Source organism: Ascaphus truei, chromosome 12 (genome assembly GCF_040206685.1).
Source record: "Ascaphus truei isolate aAscTru1 chromosome 12, aAscTru1.hap1, whole genome shotgun sequence".
In the NCBI taxonomy this organism is placed as follows: Eukaryota; Metazoa; Chordata; class Amphibia; order Anura; family Ascaphidae; genus Ascaphus; species Ascaphus truei.
This window is the reverse complement of record NC_134494.1, coordinates 4,833,318-4,855,417: the sequence shown is the minus strand read 5'-3', so window position 1 is coordinate 4,855,417 and position 22,100 is coordinate 4,833,318. Positions and strand designations below refer to the sequence as shown.

General features: G+C 44.6%; 1 protein-coding gene across 4 annotated transcripts in view; it reads right to left on the bottom strand.

Annotated features, from left to right (window-relative positions):
* Nucleotides 1-926: 926 nt before the first annotated feature.
* Nucleotides 927-22,100, bottom strand: part of LOC142464338 (uncharacterized) — a 42,966-nt gene continuing 21,792 nt past the window's right edge. For 2 of the 4 annotated variants that reach the window (XM_075567855.1, XM_075567854.1), the window contains exon 2: nt 927-5,213. In XM_075567855.1, coding sequence (XP_075423970.1) covers nt 4,225-4,965 — 741 coding nt within the window. In that variant the 5' untranslated portion in view covers nt 4,966-5,213 and the 3' untranslated portion in view covers nt 927-4,224. Of the gene's footprint in view, nt 5,214-5,785; nt 5,857-5,982; nt 6,183-22,100 lie in introns of those variants that run through there. The other 2 variants (XM_075567857.1, XM_075567856.1) reach the window with 2 other exon arrangements.

The window sequence follows — 22,100 nt, the reverse complement described above, 5'->3', positions numbered from 1 at the left end:
TCTGTTTACAACAGGCTTATAACGTTGAGAGCTTGTATTTGGATATCTTCATTTATAGGTACAGCTTCATGCTAGTTAGTGCATATATATCTCTAGAACTAGACTTTTTCCTAAATACCCAAATATACTCTGTTTTAATTGTTCCAAATTTTTATAAAACATTTTCTTGTATCCAATTTTCATGTAAGTTTAATGTTTATGTAACAGCATTAATTGCTTACTACTCACACATCTACATTTTTGTCCCTGATGACCTATGAGGCGTTAAAATTTCTTCTTGATAACTATTGTGCTTAATTGTCTTGGACTATATAAGGGTCTTCACCCTCTTACAAACCAAGCACTGATGACATAGCAATCTCAGCAACGAAATGCATAGGGTGTTTGCCTGTGCCTTGCTGCACATTTTCATGGTGCCATCACGCTTTTACATGCTGTGAAATTAAGGAGCCTAGGAACCCGACCAATGAATCAGATTTACCGGAGAAAGCTGCATGCAGCTGGACCTCCTGACCCATATCCGGAAGAGGAAATACGTTGTTGGTCTTACCAGGATTGGTGTTCCTGATGCCGGTCTCCGTCTACCCCTTAACAGATGGCCTTTGAATTGTCCTGTATTGCGCATTTACCAGCTACGTTTGTGAGTAGAAAGATTTTAAATGTACTATATTAAATTGTTATATACAGAATTACGCTATGGAGCTACCGCTCTCCATCTTTGAGATATAGATATATCTATATCTCAAACACACAAATAGTGTCACAATCGAATCAGTTCCAAAAAGTCATGTATACCAAAAAACTGACATCAGGGTTTAAAAAATACCCTCTGGTGGTGCTAAAGACCCAAAATATGATACACACACAAAAAGAAAAAAGAAGGTCTACAAAAAGCACTCAAAATTGATGGAAAAATAAGATGGATTTTATTAACACAGAAAAAATATAAAACATATAAAACACCACCAACCGCTAATCTCCTAAATAATAAAGCTGCAAAGTATATATAACCAAAAAAATATGTGAATACAAAAGTATCAATAATCACTAAACCACCTAATGAACACAAAAAAATGAGAAGTGTAAACCAAAATATCTACCTAAAAATACATTGATACAAACCAGGGGAAAAAATAATAATTCCCCTGGGATGTAATGAAGACCGGCGGTCAAACAAGGAACTCCTATGTAGGGTATATCTTAGAAAAATGTTAGGAGGTATGACAATACCAAGGACCTATGAAGCAGAACATGGTAAAAAAAATAAAAATAACCTAAGGAATATATATCTCAGTTGTATAACAGCACTTAAACCAGTAATAACTGAAGTTGATAATGAGAAGTATAATACTTCCAGATGCAGGAGTGACATGAGATAGTCCCATATAATGTCCAAGGTACAGCTGGTAAATAAATCTCAAGTAGTTAATGGCAGATATAATCCATAATGAAAATCAGCAGCAAAAAAACAAAAGTGAATAGATATATAGCTCCCAGTTGCCTGATGGTAGTAACCCCAGTATAATCATTGATGATTAATTCAGTCCGAGGGGCAGGCATTTAAACTGGGGCCAAGCAGCTCCGTTACAAAGTGTAAAGCTTGATACTTGCATGGCGCCGATACATTGCGTGGGAGGGAGGAGAGTCCAATGCAAACATAAACATCTTGTAATGGGGAACCCTGGTTCCCTCCGCCTTTGGATCAAGCGCACAGCAGCCAGCACAGCAAGCAGTAAAACCGGAGCAGTGGCGAGTGAAGAGTGGAGATACGGTTAAGGTGCAGGAACTCCGACAGCCATTTCGCAAAGTCCCATACAAGTCCAAGAAATTGAATTATTTATTCAAGGTGTTAAACCGCCCTCCCCTTTCAATCCATCAGATTTGGTACATAGTATGTGATAATATTGTCACTCATGATTTAGTGGAAAGATATAAAGCAATTATTTCTCTCCAAGTGGGGATTTATGGATAATAGGGACAGACATAGCCTGTTAGACGGGGTTTGACCTGTTCTCCACCCCACTTGTATGGAGTTACCACTTGCGTATAAAGTGAATCACAGTACAGATGATGGATTACAGATGATAGATAACCTTGATGTTGAGAAGTACTCACAGCATATGAAAGATTCTTGACTCCTTTCGGTGTGGTTCCAGCAATGAAATAGCAGTTTTGTAATCCCAGGATAGGCTCAGCGCTGCACAGCAGCGAGGACAGGAAAAATAGAGCTCAGCACATCAAACAAGTTTAAAAATTATTTAACAAAGGTGACATCAGGGATGGGTGGGCAACAAGTAACTCTGAGGCAGGTCAAGCTTGTTAGGCGCTTTGTCAAAGCGTCAGTTACTTGTTCTCCACCCAACCCTGGTCTCACCTTTGTCAATAAATTATTTGTAAACTTTTTTGATGTGCTGAGCTCTATTCTTCCTGTCCTTGCTGCTGTGCACAAGCTGACCCTATCCTGGGATTACAAAAAAAGACAGCAGGTTTAGCAATAGTGCCGAAAGTCATGCAGTAGCTGCAAAGGCAAACAAGATCTTATCTTGCATGGATGGAAGGGAAGTAAACAATTATGCCCCTTTATAAAGAGTTGGTAAGACCACACCATGAACAGGGGGTACAAGTCTGGGCACCACTCCTTAGAAAAGACAATATGAAAATAGAGAGAGTGCAGAGAAGAGCCAACAAATTAATAAAGGGGATTGACAACATCACTTATGGAGGAGAGGCTAGCTAAATTAGATATGTTTACATTAGAAAAGAGGCGTCTAAGAGGGGATATGATAACTATATACAAATATAGTCGGGGACAATACAAGGAGCTTTCAAAAGAACTATTCATCCCATGGGCAGCACAAAGGACTCGGGCCATCCCTTAAGGTTGGAGGAAAGGAGATTTCACGAGCAACAAAGGAAAGGTTTCTTTACAGTAAAAGCAGTTCAAATGTGTAATTCATTACCCATGGAGACAGTGATGGCAGATACAATAGATTTGTTCAAAAAAAGGTTGGACATCTTTTTAGAAAGTAAAGGTATACAGTGATATACTGTACCAAATACGTAAGCATGGGAAGGATGCTGATCCAGGGAGTAATCCCATTGTCAATTATTGGAGTCAGGAAGGAATTTATTTTTCCCCTTATGATCTATCATTGGATGAAATTTCACTGGGGTTTTTTGTTTGCCTTCCTCTGGATCAATATACTGTATCTGTCACTTGTTCTCGTTATTGGCACTATTACATATAACACAGTTTACATGTATGTATATCTTTATTTATATTGCACCAACATTGTACTCAGCGCTTCACAAAGAAAATACCGTACAAGAAATTATAAAAATACATTAAGCGCAGTAAAGTCAGAAAATAGGAAAATAAATCCCTAGCCTAGAGCTTACAATCTAAGTGGCATGTTGGGAGACTTACAGAGACAGCAGGCGAGGGCAAAAGTGCAGTAGATGGCAGTGCCTGGCCAGAATTGTTGGTAGGAGTGACTGAGTGTGGGATAGGAGGGAGAGAGGGAATAGAGGATTTGTGGGGGTGCTTTTTATTTAAGGGTGTAGACGTTGTTGGGGAAGAGGTGTGTAAATAGTGGCACACTGTATGGGCACATACACAGGGGGAGGAGAGATGACGAAATGTGGATAGGAGGGGAGTGGGGAAGTTGTTGAGAAGATAAAGGTTTACAAAAGGAGTGCAAAAACAGCAAATAAGGATGACATAATGAGATGCAGGGAGAGGTAGGAGGAGAGAGTTCCCAGATATTGGAGGATAAGAGTAGGAGTTGAAAGAAGTGTATAAATCAGGTCTGTCAGGGCAATGTAGAACTGAAGATTAAGCAGCAGTTTTGAAACAGTCTATACATGTATACAAATTGTCAGAGCATTTAGAAAGTTAAGTTCTCACACTTGAAGGGTTGTTGTTTTTGAAGTGTAGAATCCAGTTCTTCTTATAGTCTTCATCTCCAATTGTAACACCAATATGAACTCCAGACATTTCACATGTGACACTTAAGATGTTTCACAGCCATAGATTTCAATCATAGTGTTGCTGCAAAAAACTGCATATCAGGGTGAGCTTTGGCAATTGTCATTTCCCTAAAATATATTTTTTAACTATTTTGTATATTTATACATTAATAGTTAGGAGATTTAATTCATATAATTATCTTGTGTTTGAAAAGATTTGATTTATGACTGAAGATTTTCCCACATTCAGAGCAGTTATCGGGTCTCACCCGTGTGGATTTTATGGTGTGTAACAAGAGTCGATTTCCGAATGAAGCTTTTCCCACATTCAGAGCAGTTATAGGGCTTCACCCCTGTATGGATTCTTTGATGTGCAACAAGATGTGATTTCTTAGTGAAGCTTTTCCCACATTCAGAGCAGTTATAAGGCTTCACCCCTGTATGGATTCTTTGATGTGTAACAAGATGTGATTTCTTACAGAAGCTTTCCCCACAGTCAGAGCAGTTATAAGGCTTCACCCCTGTATGGATTCGTTGGTGTGTAACAAGATCTGTTTTCCGACTGAAACTTTTCACACATTCAGAGCAGTTATAGGGTTTTACTCCTGCGTGGATCATTTTGTGTGTATCAAAACTTGATTTATTACTGAAGCTTTTCCCGCATTCAGAGCAGTTATAGGGTCTCACCCCTGTGTGGATTCTATAGTGTGCAACAAGATGCGGTTTCTGACTAAAGCTTTTCCCACATTCAGAGCAGCTATATGGTTTTATCCCTGTGTGGATTCTATGGTGTGTAACAAGACTTGATTTATGACTGAAGCTTTTCTCACATTCAGAGCAGTTATAGGGTCTTACCCCTGTGTGGACTCTTTGGTGTCTAACAAGAGCTGATTTCTTACTGGATATTTTTCCACATTCAGCGCATTTATAAGATTTATTCCCTATATGAATTATTTGCTGAATAACATTACCGGATGTCTCACTGTAGGTTTTCATGCCCCTGCTCTTCAAACACTCTCTTTGTCTTGTCTGGTATTGTGTTGTCTGTAAGTTTAACAAAATGTTGTTGGTGTATAGGAATGCTCTGCCGAGTTTCTTGTACTCTTGTTCCAATTCTCATACCGACTTATGCAATGTTGAAGTCCTTAAAACATATTTCCATTAACACCTCTGTAATTTATGATGTTTGGGACATTTCTTACATTGCTTCTTGTTCACAGATCAGTCATGTGCTGAAGATTCATCTATGGTGAGAAAATGTATTAATGTAACATTGCAATGCAACAAAGTACATTTTGATGAGAAAGATATGTTAATTGAATTTAAACTTTATACAATTCTAATTGTTCAAGATACTGAATCATATAATTAAATATACATTGTTGTATTAGTTATATTTAAATTCACCCAGAGGAAGCTCAATGAATCAGTTTACAATTATGTTTCATAAGTGGAAATAAATATTTCCTCCTCACTCCAGTAATGGAAATCACATTACTCCCTGTATCAATGTTCTGCATATATTGTTCTGTTCTGTAGGTATGACTTATTACAAAGTGAGCACATAGATAAGAATTTGTTCTCATCCGGTAAGTTTTGTTGTACTTTTTGATATATTAACCCTTTAGTGGCTCAAGGGGTCAGCTATCCATTGTATATATGTCTTTATTTATATAGCGTAGACGCAGATGTTGGAAGGGAGCGATGGTATCAGGAACACCCCCAAAAAGTAAAAGATACAAAGAAATCTTGTGCCGTATAATGGCATAGGTTTGGAATAGAGAAGAAATCTTGGCTCTATAAAGTGCCTACTTACAACAGGTAAGTGATAAAATCAGCATTGAATAGATCAACAGGTAGGTTGTATACCGCAGCTGCAGGAACCCAAAACGACTGGTGATGTCAGGTAGATCTCTCTCAGGTAAGGATAACAAGGAGAGACAAGGAGAGACGATTGTGCAGATAGAAGATTCAATTTTTATATATAAAACACAATAAAAGAAATGTACTCACAATAAGTACATATAAAATGTACACATAGCGTTTGCTTTGAGGCAGGTGAGCGCTGGGAGATGGACTGTCCGCTGTAGTACTTCCAAGTCTTCCTCGCCGGATCGCGGTGGATGGCGTGTGACGTCACATCCGATGCTGGATTGACGGCTTCCGGCGTGGCGTGCAAGGAGGCAAACAGCAGAGGGACACAGCTAACTCGGCACCTTCAGCTTCTCAGCAGTTGTGTAGGCTGCAGACGGCTCAAAGATAGCTCTACGCGTTTCGCTGTGTTAGCCTCAGAAACAATACATAGCATAAGATAATGACTCATAACATAAATAGAAAGGTGGGAGAAAACAAAATAATATCAGATATGAGGATCAAAACAGTATACATGACATAAATGGCTAAAAAACAATGCGACAGGGAAAAAGGGAAGGGGGGAAGGAGTGGGACAAGTGAGGTAGAATAGAGCATGGAAAAGGTACAGCAGAGATGATGATTCGATTGCACAGGTGATGGAAAATTAAATAAGAAATGTTGTTTTCTCTCTCCCACCTTTCTATTTATGTTATGAGTCATTATCTTATGCTATGTATTGTTTCTGACCGAAGGGTCTAATATCATTTTTGCTGTTCATTTTGACCGCAGAGTCATGTACCTTTAAGGAGGAGGACCTGCGTTAATTTTAGCTCAGTATTTTTTAATTATGCTAATTTTTAATTATGCTAAGTATATATACTTAGAACCTACTAGGGGTATCACTTGCTCCTGAGGAAGCTGTGGCTAACACAGCGAAACGCGTAGAGCTATCTTTGAGCCGTCTGCAGCCTACACAACTGCTGAGAAGCTGAAGGTGCCAAGTTAGCTGTGTCCCTCTGCTGTTTGCCTCCTTGCACGCCACGCCGGAAGCCGTCACTCCAGCATCGGATGTGACGTCACACGCCATCCACCGCGATCCGGCGAGGAAGACTTGGGAAGTACTACAGCGGACAGTCCATCTCCCAGCGCTCACCTGCCTCAAAGCAAACGCTACGTGTACATTTTATATGTACTTACTGTGAGTACATTTCTTTTATTGTGTTTTATATATAAAAATTGAATCTTCTATCTGCACAATCGTCTCTCCTTGATATCCTTACCTGAGAGAGATCTACCTGACATCACCAGTTGTTTCGGGTTCCTGCAGCTGTGGTATACAACCTACCTGTTGATCCATTCAATGCTGATTTTATCACTTACCTGTTGTAAGTAGGCACTTTATAGAGCCAAGATTTCTTTTCTATTCCAAACCTATGCCATTATACTGCACAATATTTCTTTGTATCTTTTACTTTTTTGGGGTGTTCCTGATACCATCTCTCCCTTCCAACATCTGCGTCTACATTGTCTTGAGGGGAATCTGTACATATTCCCCGTAGGAAGGTTGAGAATTTGTTTTCTGTTACACTTTACAATTTACCTTATATGTGTAATTATCACTTTAATCACCAGCACTGCTGTCTAGTGCCGTTCCAAATCACTGGGTTTCTTTATTTATATAGCGCCATTAATGTACATAGCGCTTTACAGCAGTAATACGTGACAATCATATAAATAACAAATAATGCAAATAATGTGAAGTGCTTCAGACATAAAAGGAACATTTAGGAAAAAGGAGTCCCTGCTCCGAAGAGCTAACAATTGAATTGGCAGGTAGGAAGGACGTATAGACAGTAGGATGGTAATCTGGTAAGTGTGTCTACAAAGGGCCAAGGTTTATGTATGAGGTGTAAAGTATCAGCCATGGAGCTACTCTTATGCTTCCTTAAGCAGGTGTGTTTTGAGTTGGGTCTTAAAGGTGGATAGTGAGGGTGCTAGTCGGATATTGAGGGGGAAGGGTATTCCAGAGGTGTGGGGTAGTCAGTGAGAAAGGTTTACGGCGGGAGAGGGCTTTAGATACAAAAAGGGGTAGAGAGAAGACATCCTTGGGCAGAACACAAGAGTTGGGATGGTGTATAGCGAGAAGAGAGAACATTTAAACAACATACCGTCATTTTCTTTTTCTGAAACCATGGCAGAGGGCACTGTAGGATTAACTCCATCCTCAGGATTAGTAGGACAGGAAATTAAATTCTTGCAGGTAGGCCATAAAGGCCCCTCCCACTACCTGCAGAGTAGTCTTTGGATTCTCCCATAGATGAAAAATACAACTGATATATATTAGGCATCCATAGGGAGGGTAACTATGTGCCCACTGCCATGGTTCCAGGAAAAGAAAATTATGGTAATTATTTACATTTTCTCTTTTCCTGTTCACCCTGGCAGTGGGCGCCGTAGGGACATACCCCAGCAGTATTATTTAAGGAGGGAAAACAAAACCCAAATGCCAATATCAGTTTCAACCATTTTATTGATTACATTTTCACTTTATTTTACTACAGGCTAACACTTATCGTCCAAAGCTTGCATCAGCCGAAGCCTGAATGCCCAATATGTAATATTTCATAAATGTGTTTCATAAATCCGCTTTGCAGATTTGTCTTGGTGATGCATGTGCCTTAAATGCCCATGGCTCGTTGAGTGTGCTTTTACATTTAAAGGAGGATTTTGTCCTTTGTTTTCGTATGTTTTCCTGATAGATGATACAATCCAATTGGATATACAGGCATACCCCACATTAACATACGCAATGGGACCGGAGCATGTATGTAAAGCGAAAATGTACTTAAAGTGAAGCACTACCTTTTTTCCACTTATCGATGCATGTACTGTACTGCAATTGTCATATACGTGCATAACTGATGTAAATCACGCATTTGTAACAGGCTCTATCATCTCCCCGCTTGCGCACAGCTTCGGTACAGGTAGGGAGCTGGTATTGCTGTTCAGGACGTGCTGACAGGCGCATGCGCGAGCTGCCGTTTACCTATGTGTCCTTACTCGCGAGTGTACTTAAAGTGAGTGTCCTTAAACCGGGATATGCCTGTAGTCACTTTGGACGCTGCTTGCCCTGTCCTTGGTCCTTCAGGAATGATAAACAGTTTGACTTTATGTCCTGCACCCTTTCAATATAGGTTTTCAAGCACCCTACTACATCAAGGTTATGCAATCTCTCTTCCTTTTTGTTACCTAGTTTGGGGGCAAAATTAAGGAATTACAATGTCTTGGTTCATATGAAATTGAGAAACTACTTTCGGCAAAAAATGATACACTGGTCGCAACACTGCTTTATCCTGGTGGATGACCAGAAACGGTTCTTTACAAGACAAGGCTTGTAATTCTCCCACTCTGCTTGCTGATGTGATAGCTATCAGGAATGTCACCTTCTATTATAGTAACTTTAAGGGTATTTGATCGATAGGTTCGAACGGGTGCATAGTGAGAACATCCAGTACCAGGTCCCATGTCAGCACTCTACTCTTGACTTGTGGTCTTAATCTCTTGACTGCTTGTAAGAAATGAATAAGTCTCTCAGTTGCTAGATTCTTCTCCAACAGTGCCGACGATGCCAAAACTTGCACCTTCAATAAACTGAGGCTGAGTCCATCAAACCTTCCTGCAGAAATTCTACTAGTGTCACAGTATTTGGGGAAAAAAAACTTTTGTCTCTGTTGTCTCTGTTTCACACACCAGTCTCTGAAGCATAACCAAATTAGATAGTACACTGTTGAAGTAGATCGGAGTGTCGATTGCCATGTTTATGAGATGGGCAAACCATGGACTTCTCGGCCAATATGGTATGACCAGTATCACTTCTGCTTGATTGCTCCTGATCTTCTGCACTATCTTCGAAATGAGAGGAATTGGAGGAAACAGATATGCTAGATTGAATTGCCACACAAAACTGAGGGCATTTGTGTGACTTGCGGTGGGATGAAAATGCCATGCGCAATAATTCGCCACCTTTCCGTTTTGATGAGTAGCCATCAGATCTATCTCTGGCTGTCCCCAGCGTTCTACCAACCTGTGGAATACTTGGTTGTCTAACGACCATTCTCCCGGGTGAATCAGGTTGTGACTGAGAAAATCTACTGTCATATTTTCCGGTCCTGGGATATGTATGGCTGTTATAGCTGTAACATAGCCTTCTGCCCATGATAAAATCTCTGATGATAGACTCAGTATTTTGCTTCTTGTTCCTCCATGCTTGGCTATATATATATTATTTTAGTCCCCCAATTGGGCTCTCCAACCTGCGCTGCTTGCGTCTGTGGTGATTGTTACCCATTGTTTCTGGTGTAACGTATGTCCTTTTAATAGGTTCGGTGCCTTTTCCCACCATCTTAGTTGTGTGTGTATGTATGTGTGTGTGTGTATGTATATATATATATATATATATATATATAAAAACAAACATCACAGCTTGCACTCAATGTACTGGTTCATATAGACAGGTGCTAGTCTCAAATAATAGAAAAACAACATTACCATTCTCTCGTCCGGTAAAGAAAGACTGCACTCGGTTCAGTAATCATGAAAAACTGTATTGGGCATCTGAATAAAAAAGATAAGTCACCCAATCCGACGTTTCGGTCCTGGAATAGGACCTTTTTGCACCCCCTTGAGAAAGGTCCTATTCCAGGACCGAAACGTCGGATTGGGTGACTTATCTTTTTTATTCAGATGCCCAATACAGTTTTTCATGATTACTGAACCGAGTGCAGTCTTTCTTTACCGGACGAGAGAATGGTAATGTTGTTTTTTTATATATATATATATATATGTGTATGTGTATATATGTGTGTGTGTATATATGTGTGTGTGTGTGTGTGTATATGTGTGTGTGTATATGTGTGTGTGTGTGTGTGTATGTGTATGTGTGTGTGTATACGTGTTTTTTTTTTGGTCTTACAACAGTGGAACGGAGATCCCAAGGATGTAGACCTGCCCATTTTACTATGTTTAACGTTGAAGTAAACGTTCCCAGGAGTCTCGTGCAGTCTGCTGATGTGTTCGCTGTTCTGAGTGTTCTTGTCTGAATTCCAATATCTTGGATCCTTGAGTATGGCAATCGCACCTCTCCTTCCGCCGTGTGAAAGTCTGCTCCCAGGAATTTTAGCGACTCGATTGGTATTAGCTGGCTCTTGTCAACATTTATGATCCAGCCATGTTCTAGAAAAGACACGACAATGTTTCTGTCTAGTAGCAGCTTTTCTCTTTTTTGAGACTTGATCAGGATTTCGTCTAGATATGGATAAATCTCCACGCCCCTTTTCCTTAATTCTGCTATCAATGGGGCAAACACCTTTGTGAATGTTCTGGGAGACGTTGCCAGTCCAAAACGGCAGAGCCATATATTGGTAGTGTTGTTGATTTACTGTAAATCTGAGACATTTTTGATGCCTTTTTGCTATAGGAATGTGTAAATGGGCATCTTTTAGATCTATTGATATCATCCAATCCTTTGGTTTTACTTTTTGAATGATGATGTTTAATGAAATCATTTTGAACGTTCTTACCGGTAAATAGGTATTTACTGTTCTTAGATCCAATACTGCTCTGCATCCTCCTGATGCCTTTTCTATCAAGAAGATATTGGAATAAATCCCTTTTCTCCTCTGTTTTGAGGAACCCTCGTTATCACATTGGCCTGTCATAAATCCTCCAAGATCAAACTCATTTGCTTTATTTTTTCTTTTGCCCAAGCATATATTGTTCTTAAATATATATCCCTTCTTGGAATGTCCTTGTACTTCAGGTGGTACTCTAAAGAAATGATCTGTATTTCCCCCTTGTCTTATTGATTGGGTCCATGTCACTTCGAATTGGTTCAGTCTTCCCCCAACTGGAAGCCACTGGACACCCTGACCTTCATGAGAATTATCCTCTGGCAAATGACGGTCTTCCTCTGGCGCCACGAAAAAGCTTATTCTGTTCACCTCTCCATGACGTTAGCCTTGAAAACGGTTTTCCAGGACGATAATGTTCTTGCTGTTCCCTATACTGTGTCTTTTCCATCTGATGGAATGTAGGCTATATCTTCTATTTCTACTCTCTTGTGGTAAAAACATGCTTTTACCTCTTGACACTTTAGGCCGCGCTTAGTGCTGGCGATGGCGACGTGACCGATGACGTAACCTGTCGCCACCAGCGAAAGTTATCATTTGATTTTCAGCGACTGTCGCCAGGGATGTCACAAAAGTGGGTGGGCCGCGGTCTCCGACTGGTTTAGAGACAGTCAAATACGGCGACTGTCTCTAAAAAAAAATCAAATAGATCCAGCTTCAAAATTTTGGGTTGCAACGTCACTCTGTCGCGCTTACTATAAGCGCTTGCGACGGAGTCAATGTATTTGATTCGGAGCGACGTCGCATCACCGTCGCAAGGCACTATAAGCGCAGACTTATTTATAATCGCATCCAATTTATTCCCAAATAGGAATTCTCCTTCAAAGGGCAAGTTACATAAACTATTCTTGGAAGCTGTGTCTGCCATCCAGTGTCTGAGCCATAGCGCTCTTCTTGCTGTTACTGTACAAGCCATTGACTTCGCTGCATCCAGTGACTATTCTGCTATGTAGTCCACTGCCCGCTATTGATTTCCAACACCGCCTTCAGAATAGTAGTTCTCTTTACTCCTTTCTCCAATGCTTCTTCCATATTAGCAATCCATATCCGCATTGCTCTTGCCACGGATGTCGTTGATATCGCCGGTTTGCATGCTGTTCCCGTGATTACATATGCCTTCTTTAAAACACTATCCATCTTTTTATCCATTACATCCTTGAGGTATGGTGCATCTTCAACTGGTATAGTAGTTTTCCTTGACACCCTGGAAATTGCTGCATCAATTTTAGGACAGACTTCCCAATGTTTTACTTCTTCTTGTGAAAATGGATACATTCTATTAAACTTTTTGGGCATTTTCAGTTTTCTATCCGGCTGTGACAATTCCATCTGTGCCATCTCCTTGATCACTTGAAGAATTGGAAAACATCTGGTTTTCTTCTGCCTTGTCCCAAATGATTTATCTGATTTTTGAACCATTTCTTCCTTATCCTCTAGCTCCAATGTTTCCCTCATTGCCTTTATAAGAGGGTCCACCATTTCTAAATCAAACTCTGATTCTTCCGCTTGCATTTCTTGCTCTAATGAATCACATTCCCCTTCTGACAAGTGGTAACACATCAGCTCTGATTCGTGTGATGAAGAATCTCTTACTTTATCCAGGCTGGTCTGAGACCTTGCTCTCTTTTGCGGTGGCTTCACTGCTTGCTGCACTGCAGAATCTACACTTTGTTTTACTATATCTTTCATCCAAGATAAAAAAGTACTCTTCTGCTCATTTGACTCCCCTGCTGCAGCTTTAAGGCAGTCTGCCCAAAGCTCGTACCCTCTAAAACTGGCTTTTGACAAGCCGCACACCACTTCATTTTTTAGCAGCTTTTTTCTTTTGATGCAGAGACTCTACTATCCCCTTACAAGTTCTTTCCTCTGGTTGCATAACCATAGAACTAAAGAAAAAATAAAAGAAAAAATTCAAATCTATACCTTTAAATCCTTTTGTAGAACTAATCTAAGGCTGCGTCCATACAGGGGTAAACCGGCGGACGCGTCCGCACGCTGAGCGATCAGACTGCCTAAAGGCAGTGATTGCGTCTATACAGCGTCCGGGCACAAGCTGAGGGGGCGCTCGATGCGCGTGAAATCAGTCAAAATTGATTTCTCGGGCGGTCACATGGGCAGTTCGCCCAATGAGGGCGAACCAGCTCCGTGACGTCACTGGCCCGCCAATAGACACGCCCCCGGACAGCGCGCGTACTAATGCCAGGGAAAGCACCCGCTTTCCCTCAGCCTCCGCACAGCTGTAATGTCTATGGGTGCAGCCCAAGCACTCACCTAATTTTTGTCAGCGACCCTTTACTTCCACCAGTGTCCATGCTGGCTTCCACAATCCTTTCAGCCTTTATGGCCTACCTGCAAGAATTCAATTTCCTGTCCTACTAAGCCGAGGATGGAGTTAATCCTACGGTGCCCACTGCCAGGGTGAACAGGAAATTAGGGTTGAGATGTAAGGAGGAGCAGTAGAGTATAAAGCTTTAAAAGTGAGGAGGAGAATTTTGTGTGATACGGGATTTGATAGGAAGCCAGGAGAGGGATTTCAGCAGGGGAGACGCTGAGACAGATTTCAGAAATAGTAGAGTGATTCTGGCAGCAGCGTTTAGGATAGATTGTAGGGGAGACAGGTGAGAGGCAGGAAGGCCGGACAGCGGGAGGTTACAGTAATCAAGGTGAGAGAGAATGAGGGTCTGTGTCAGAGTTTTAGCAAGCGAGCAACAGAGGAAAGGGCGTATCTTTGTAATATTGCGGAGGAAAAAGCAACAGGTTTTAGATACCTAGATAGGGAGAACCCTCGCTCAAACCTGATAAATGGTTAAATATACTGTGTGCTACCGGGGAGATTATTAGAGCCAGCAAAGAAGTACGCAGGGGTACTAAGAGAGAGAGAAACCCCTTGTTGGTGCACTAGAGTAATGATATGATGAATTGATTAAAATAAATAATTTTATTAGCGTACTATTAAAATAAGGTATCTAAATACATAGATAAATTTAAAAAAATTAAAAAAAACACATCTACATTGGATGTTTTATTTATAGGTACACAGCCCTGGCTATATCACAGGGCACTATAATGAGTTATATTTGTCTTTTTTATCCTGAATTACTTCCATGCTTATAAATCTATATTTTTAACCCACCGATGGGGACTTGGGACGCCAGCACTGGCACTATTAAGTAAGCCCATATGGAATATGAAACAAGAATTTTACCTCGTTCACCAGGCATCTTTCTATTATTAGTCACAGGCCCGAGCACACCTGTGCACAGATGTGTGTAGTTTGCCATTTTTCAGTGTTACTGTTGTATCTAGAAAGTTTACTAGGTTTGTCGAATAATCCATTTTGAGTTTAATTGATGGATGGAATGAGTTCAGGAACTCAGAATTGTTTTAGGTTTCCTTCACCCTCTGTCCATATTATAAACACTTCATCAATGTATCTGTAATATTTGTAAGTTACACTGAAAAATGGCAAACTACACATCTGTATACAAGAAACCAACAGACAGATGCAGTTACCTCCACAAGTCCAGCTTCCTTCCCACTCATACAAAACAAGGCTTTGTCCTCCAATGTAACTACAACAAACATCACTGCGAAATGTTAAAGGAACTAGATTGGTCATCACTAGTGTCTAGGCACAAAGCTCATCTCTCCTGAGTTGCCTTCAAATACTTCTTGGGCAAGCTACCCGGCATTATGAATAAACTCCTCACACCTACCGCATGCATCACTTATCACATGAGATCTGACTCCAAGGGACTTTTCATGGTCCCATGGTTTAACAAAGTATCCGACCGCTCATACGTCTCCTACGGTGCAGCCCACAATTGGAACAACCTACCTGAGACTCTCAAAAGCACTAGTCTAAGTTCTTTCAAAACTAAAGCTGTCTCACAATTTAATGTGGTCTGTAACTATTACATACGCCTATAACTTATTTTTATCTTTACAAAAGGTGATTTAAAGCGCTAATTGGTGTAGAAAAATATAACTACATAATTATACTAGTTATATAAATAATATTCGTGTAACTGCCTAAGTGAAGTGGAGAACCCACAACTCCACAAACGTGATATGGAATTAATTGAAGTTAGTGGTGTTCCAAATTTCTTCAGATAAGCAAAAAAACAAGGGAAGTAAAAACAGAATATTTATTAAAATATACTAAAATGAACACAAAAAGAACTCCCAAATGGGGAAATAATCAAAATAGGAATATCTGTGACTAGAATGAGCTTAAACCTGCGTTAATGCATGCATATCACAATAGAATATACCTCAATTGGAATTGGGTCTCAAGAAACAAGACCCTTTCTAATATTACAAGTAGTTGCCTCTAATCATACCAGCAAAAACAAGACACACAAACACATTAGACCACAATATCACCCCTACAAGAAGTGTTCTCCTGTGTTTAGAGATAGCACTATTGCAGTTTTTGTAAGATGTTGCTATTCAAAGTAGCTGACAAAGTAACAACCAGTGAGCACCCGCATTGTATCTACCAATCAGCCCGTTCTCGCTTGGCGCCAAAACTGCTCACCGAGGAGGAGACGCCCGGTGTATCGGCGCTGGGAGCGTGACAGACCGGGAGTATCTCTTGCCTGTACTAGCTGTACTAGCGCTAGGAGCGGAACACATTTTCCCAGCAAGGAATCTAAGAACATTGTCGGAGATAAACCGGGTTACAGATGGACAAAGGATGTCAGCAGTAATGGAAGACTAAGTGGCAGCTGCGGGATACTACTAAGGTGTAAGTATCTTACAGCATCAACGCCGAGGAGAAAAAAGGTAACCATACACAGAAAAATATCACACGTGAAAAATCTGCAGGCGCCACAAGCAGACTCCATTGTAAAATCGGACTAGATCCAACAGAGGAGGTTGGTGCCTCCATTGCTGAAAATCTGTGAAGCAGAATCTGTGTATATATTGGTACCGACGGCAACACTCACCCTATTATCCCTAAACAGCAACAACATTGCCCACATCGCACTGTCATCCATCTTTCATACAACAGCTTATCACAATCTTTATCGCTGCAACTTTTCCGGCATTTCATTTACCTCCATGGGACTTTATATATTCCTGCAACTGACCTCAAGGAGGTTAATATACAAGGAATTTTAGATCATTTAGTCCCAGCTACTTTGAATACGAGCATCTTACAAAAACTGCAATAGTGCTATCTCTAAACACAGGAGAACACTTCTTGTAGGGGTGATATTGTGGTCTAATGTGTTTGTGTGTCTTGTTTTTGCTGGTATGATTAGAGGCAACTACTTGTAATATTGGAAAAGGTCTTGTTTCTTGAGACCCAATTCCAATTGAGGTATATTCTATTGTGATATGCATGCATTAACGCAGGTTTAAGCTCATTCTAGTCACAGATATTCCTATTTTGATTATTTCCCCATTTGGGAGTTCTTTTTGTGTTCATTTTAGTATATTTTAATAAATATTCTGTTTTTACTTCCCTTGTTTTTTTGCTTATCTGAAGAAAACTTGGAACACCACTAACTTCAATTCATTCCATAGGTGCCCGAGTGTCCCTTTTTTAGGCTATTTTATCTTTAACCGTTCATACAATGTCCTCATATTTGCTGTATAACCCTGTTCACTTAGCTGTTGCGACCCCCGCCTTGCTGCTGCCCCCCTCCTCCTCCTGAACCACAGCGTCCAATGACGCCCCGGACATCAACTGCGTGATGTCGCTGGTTGGCACTTTGTATTGGGCGTCATGATGTCATTTGACGCCATGGTTCAGGAGGAGGATGGCAGGTAAGGAGGTGGCCGCAACAGCCAAGTGACTTCCCATCAGGCACGACAGCGCGGCAAAAGAATATGGGAGTGTACATTTTTGCTGCCCCAAAATGTTGCCATTCCAGGCCCAACGGGAAATCCGCCACTGCCTGTTCACCTAATACAATACATATACACACACTATATCTATCTATCCACACATACATACATACATACACACATATATACACACATATATACACACATACACACATATATACACACATACATACATACATACATACACACATATATACACACATATATACACACATACATACATACATATATACACACATACACACATATATACACACATACATACATACATACATACACACATACATACATACATACACACATACATACATACATACATACATACACACATACATACATACATACATACATACATACATACACACATACATACATACATACATACACACATATATATATACACACATACATACATACATACATACATACATACATACATACACACATATATACATACACACACATATACTGTATAACCCTGTTCTCCTACGTAAGCATCTATTTGTAACCATGTATCTGTCAACAAAGTATCCGGCCGCTCCTCCTTCTCTTACTGTGCACACCAAAACTGGAACAATCTACCAGAGACTCTCACATCCACCACCAGTCTAAGTTCTTTCAAATCTAAGGCTGTCTCACACTTTAATCTGGTCTGTAACTGTTTCATACGCCCATAATACAAATTATCTTTAACTGTGCACGCAATGTCTTGTATATAATGTATACCCTGCTCATTAATGTAACTGTACTTGTAACCATGTATTATTTGTCTTACTGTAACTCTGTGCCCAGGGCATACTTGAAAACGAGAGGTAACTCTCAATGTATTACTTCCTGGTAAAATATTTTATAAATAAAAATAATAAAAATGTAAAAGTTTCAATTGATGAACATAACCCTGGGGAGCGATTCAGGGTTTTCTCAATCAGCGCTGCTCCCTTCCTCCGTTAACACAAGTACACTGAAAATGGAAGTGGTTTCTCTTATTATATTGAAATATTAGGAACATTTCGTATGGAGCAGAATAATTAGTATAGGGAAAATACAAGAAAAATAAAGTTGATACTTTAAATATTGTATATAAATACAATTTTTTAAACATTTAATCTACATTCTTAATCATTTTTTTCTCCTTCACTGTGCCCCCCTTACTCCCCCTCACTGTGTCCCTCTCTATCCCTTTCTGTGCCCCCTCACTGTGCATCTCTCCCCCTCGTTGTGCAGGTGACTCTCTCCCCCTCACTGTGCTTCTTCCCTCCCCCCTCACTGTGCCTCTCTTCCCCTCCCCCCTCACTGTGCCTCTCTCCCCCTCCCCCCTCACTGTGCCTCTCTCCCCCTCCCCCCTCACTGTGCCTCTCTCCCCCTCACTGTGCCTCTCTCCCCCTCACTGTGCCTCTCTCCCCCTCACTGTGCCTCTCTCCCCCTCCCCCTCACTGTGCCTCTCCCCCCTCCCCCCTCACTGCGCCTCTCTCCCCCTCATTGTGCCTCTCCTCCCCCCTAACTTTGCCACTCTCCCCCTCATTGTGCCTCTCCTCCCCCCCTAACTTTGCCACTCCCCCCTTCCCACTTACTGTGCCTCTCTCCCCCTCCCCCTCACTGTGCTTCTTCCCCCCCTACCCCCTCACTGTGCCTCTTACCCCCTCACTGTGCCTCTCTCCCCCCTCCCCTCACTGTGCATCTCTCCCCCTCCCCTCACTGTGCATCTCTCCCCCCTCCCCGTGCATCACCTCCCCTTCCCTGTGTCTCTCTCCCTCCCCTCCCTGTGCCTCTCTCCCTCTCCCCTCCCTGTGCCTCTCTCCCCCCTCCCTGTGCCTCTCCCCCCCTCCCTGTGCCTCTGCCCCCCTCCCCCCTCCCCCTCCCTGTGCCTCTCTCCGTCCCCCTTCCCTGTTCCGCTCTCCCTCCCCTTCCCTGTGCCTCTCTCCCTCCCCCTTCACTGTGTCTCTCTCCCTCCCCCTTCCCTGTGTCTCTCTCCCTCCCCCTTCCCTGTGTCTCTCTCCCTCCCCCTTCCCTGTGTCTCTCTCCCTCCCCCTTCCCTGTGTCTCTCTCCCTCCCCCTTCCCTGTGTCTCTCTCCCTCCCCCTTCACTGTGTCTCTCTCCCTCCCCCTTCCCTGTGTCTCTCTCCCTCCCCCTTCCCTGTGTCTCTCTCCCTCCCCCTTCCCTGTGCCTCTCTCCCTCCCCCTTCCCTGTGCCTCTCTCCCTCCCCCTTCCCTGTGCCTCTCTCCCTCTCCCTTCCCTGTGCCTCTCTCTCCCCCCTCACTGTGCCTCTACCCCCCCTCCGTGTGCCCCTCTCCCCGTGCCCCTCTTCCCGTCACTGTGCATCACACTCCCCCCTCACTGTGCATTTCTCTCCCCTCAATCACTGTGCATCTCTCTCCCCTCAATCACTGTGCATCTCTCTCCCCACACTCACTGTGCCTCTCTCCCCACACTCACTGTGCCTCTCTCCCCACACTCACTGTGCCTCTCTCCCCTCACTCACTGTGCCTCTCTCCCCTCACTCACTGTGCCTCTCCCCCCTCACTCACTGTGCCTCTCCCCCCTCACTCACTCTGCCTCTCCCCCTCACTCACTGTGCCTCTCCCCCCTCACTCACTGTGCCTCTCCCCCCTCACTCACTGTGCCTCTCCCCCCTCCCCATCAATGTGCCTCTGCCCCCCTCCCCCCACACGGTGCCTCTCTTCCTCCTCACTGTGCCTATCTCCCCTCACTCGCTGTACCTCCCCCCCTCCCCGTGCCTCTCCCCCCTCCCCCTCACTGTGCCTCGCCCCCTACCCTCTCACCCTCACTGTGCCTCGCCCCCTCCCCCTCACTGTGCCTCGCCCCCCTCACTGTGCCTCGCCCCCCTCACTGTGCCTCGCCCCCCTCACTGTGCCTCGCCCCCCTCACTCACTGTGCCTTTCTCGCCCCCCTCACTGTGCCTCCCCCCCCCCCACACTGGGCCTCTCTCCCTCCCCCCCACACAGGGCCTCTCTCCCTCCCCCCACACTGGGCCTCTCTCCCTCCCCCACACTGGGCCTCTCTCCCGCCCCCCACACTGGGCCTCTCTTCCGCCCCCCACACTGGGCCTCTCTCCCTCCCCCCACACTGGGCCTCTCTCCCTCCCCCCACACTGGGCCTTTCTCCCTCCCCCCACACTGGGCCTCTCTCCCTTCCCCCACACTGGGCCTCTCTCCCTCCCCCCACACTGGGCCTCTCTCCCTCCCCCACACTGGGCCTCTCTCCCTCCCCCCACACTGGCCTCTCTCTGCCCCTAGCCTTCACTGTGCATTTCTCTCCCCTCACTATATTTCTCTCTCCCCCCACCCCTCACTGTGCAACTCTCTCCCCTCCCCCCTCACCGAAGCTCTCTCTCCCCTCCCCCTCACCGTGCCCCTCTCTCCCCTCCCCCTCACTGTGTCCCTCTCTCCCCTCACTGTGCCTCTCCCCACGCCCTCACTGTGCCTCTCCCCACGCCCCCACTGTGCCCCTCCCCACGCCCCCACTGTGCCTCTCTCCCCTCACTCACTGTGCCTCTCCCCCCTCACTCACTGTGCCTCTCCCCCCTCACTCACTGTGCCTCTCCCCCCTCCCCATCAATGTGCCTCTGCCCCCCTCCCCCCTCACGGTGCCTCTCTTCCTCCTCACTGTGCCTATCTCCCCTCACTCGCTGTACCTCCCCCCCTCCCCGTGCCTCTCCCCCCTCCCCCTCACTGTGCCTCGCCCCCTACCCTCTCACCCTCACTGTGCCTCGCCCCCTCCCCCTCACTGTGCCTCGCCCCCCTCACTGTGCCTCGCCCCCCTCACTGTGCCTCGCCCCCCTCACTGTGCCTCGCCCCCCTCACTCACTGTGCCTTTCTCGCCCCCCTCACTGTGCCTCCCCCCCCCACACTGGGCCTCTCTCCCTCCCCCCCACACTGGGCCTCTCTCCCTCCCCCACACTGGGCCTCTCTCCCGCCCCCCACACTGGGCCTCTCTTCCGCCCCCCACACTGGGCCTCTCTCCCTCCCCCCACACTGGGCCTCTCTCCCTCCCCCCACACTGGGCCTTTCTCCCTCCCCCCACACTGGGCCTTTCTCCCTCCCCCCACACTGGGCCTTTCTCCCTCCCCCCACACTGGGCCTTTCTCCCTCCCCCCACACTGGGCCTCTCTCCCTTCCCCCACACTGGGCCTCTCTCCCTCCCCCCACACTGGGCCTCTCCACCCTCCCCCCACACTGGGCCTCTCTCCCTCCCCCACACTGGGCCTCTCTCCCTCCCCCCACACTGGCCTCTCTCTGCCCCCAGCCTTCACTGTGCATTTCTCTCCCCTCACTATATTTCCCTCTCCCCCCACCCCTCACTGTGCAACTCTCTCCCCTCCCCCCTCACCGAAGCCCTCTCTCCCCTCCCCCTCACCGTGCCCCTCTCTCCCCTCCCCCTCACCGTGCCCCTCTCTCCCCTCCCCCTCACCGTGCCCCTCTCTCCCCTCCCCCTCACTGTGCCCCTCTCTCCCCTCACTGTGCCTCTCCCCACGCCCTCACTGTGCCTCTCCCCACGCCCCCACTGTGCCCCTCCCCACGCCCCCACTGTGCCTCTCTCCCCTCGCTCACTGTGCCTCTCTCCCCTCGCTCACTGTGCCTCTCTCCCCTCGCTCACTGTGCCTCTCTCCCCTCGCTCACTGTGCCTCTCTCCCCTCGCTCACTGTGCCTCTCTCCCCTCGCTCACTGTGCCTCTCTCCCCTCGCTCACTGTGCCTCTCTCCCCTCGCTCACTG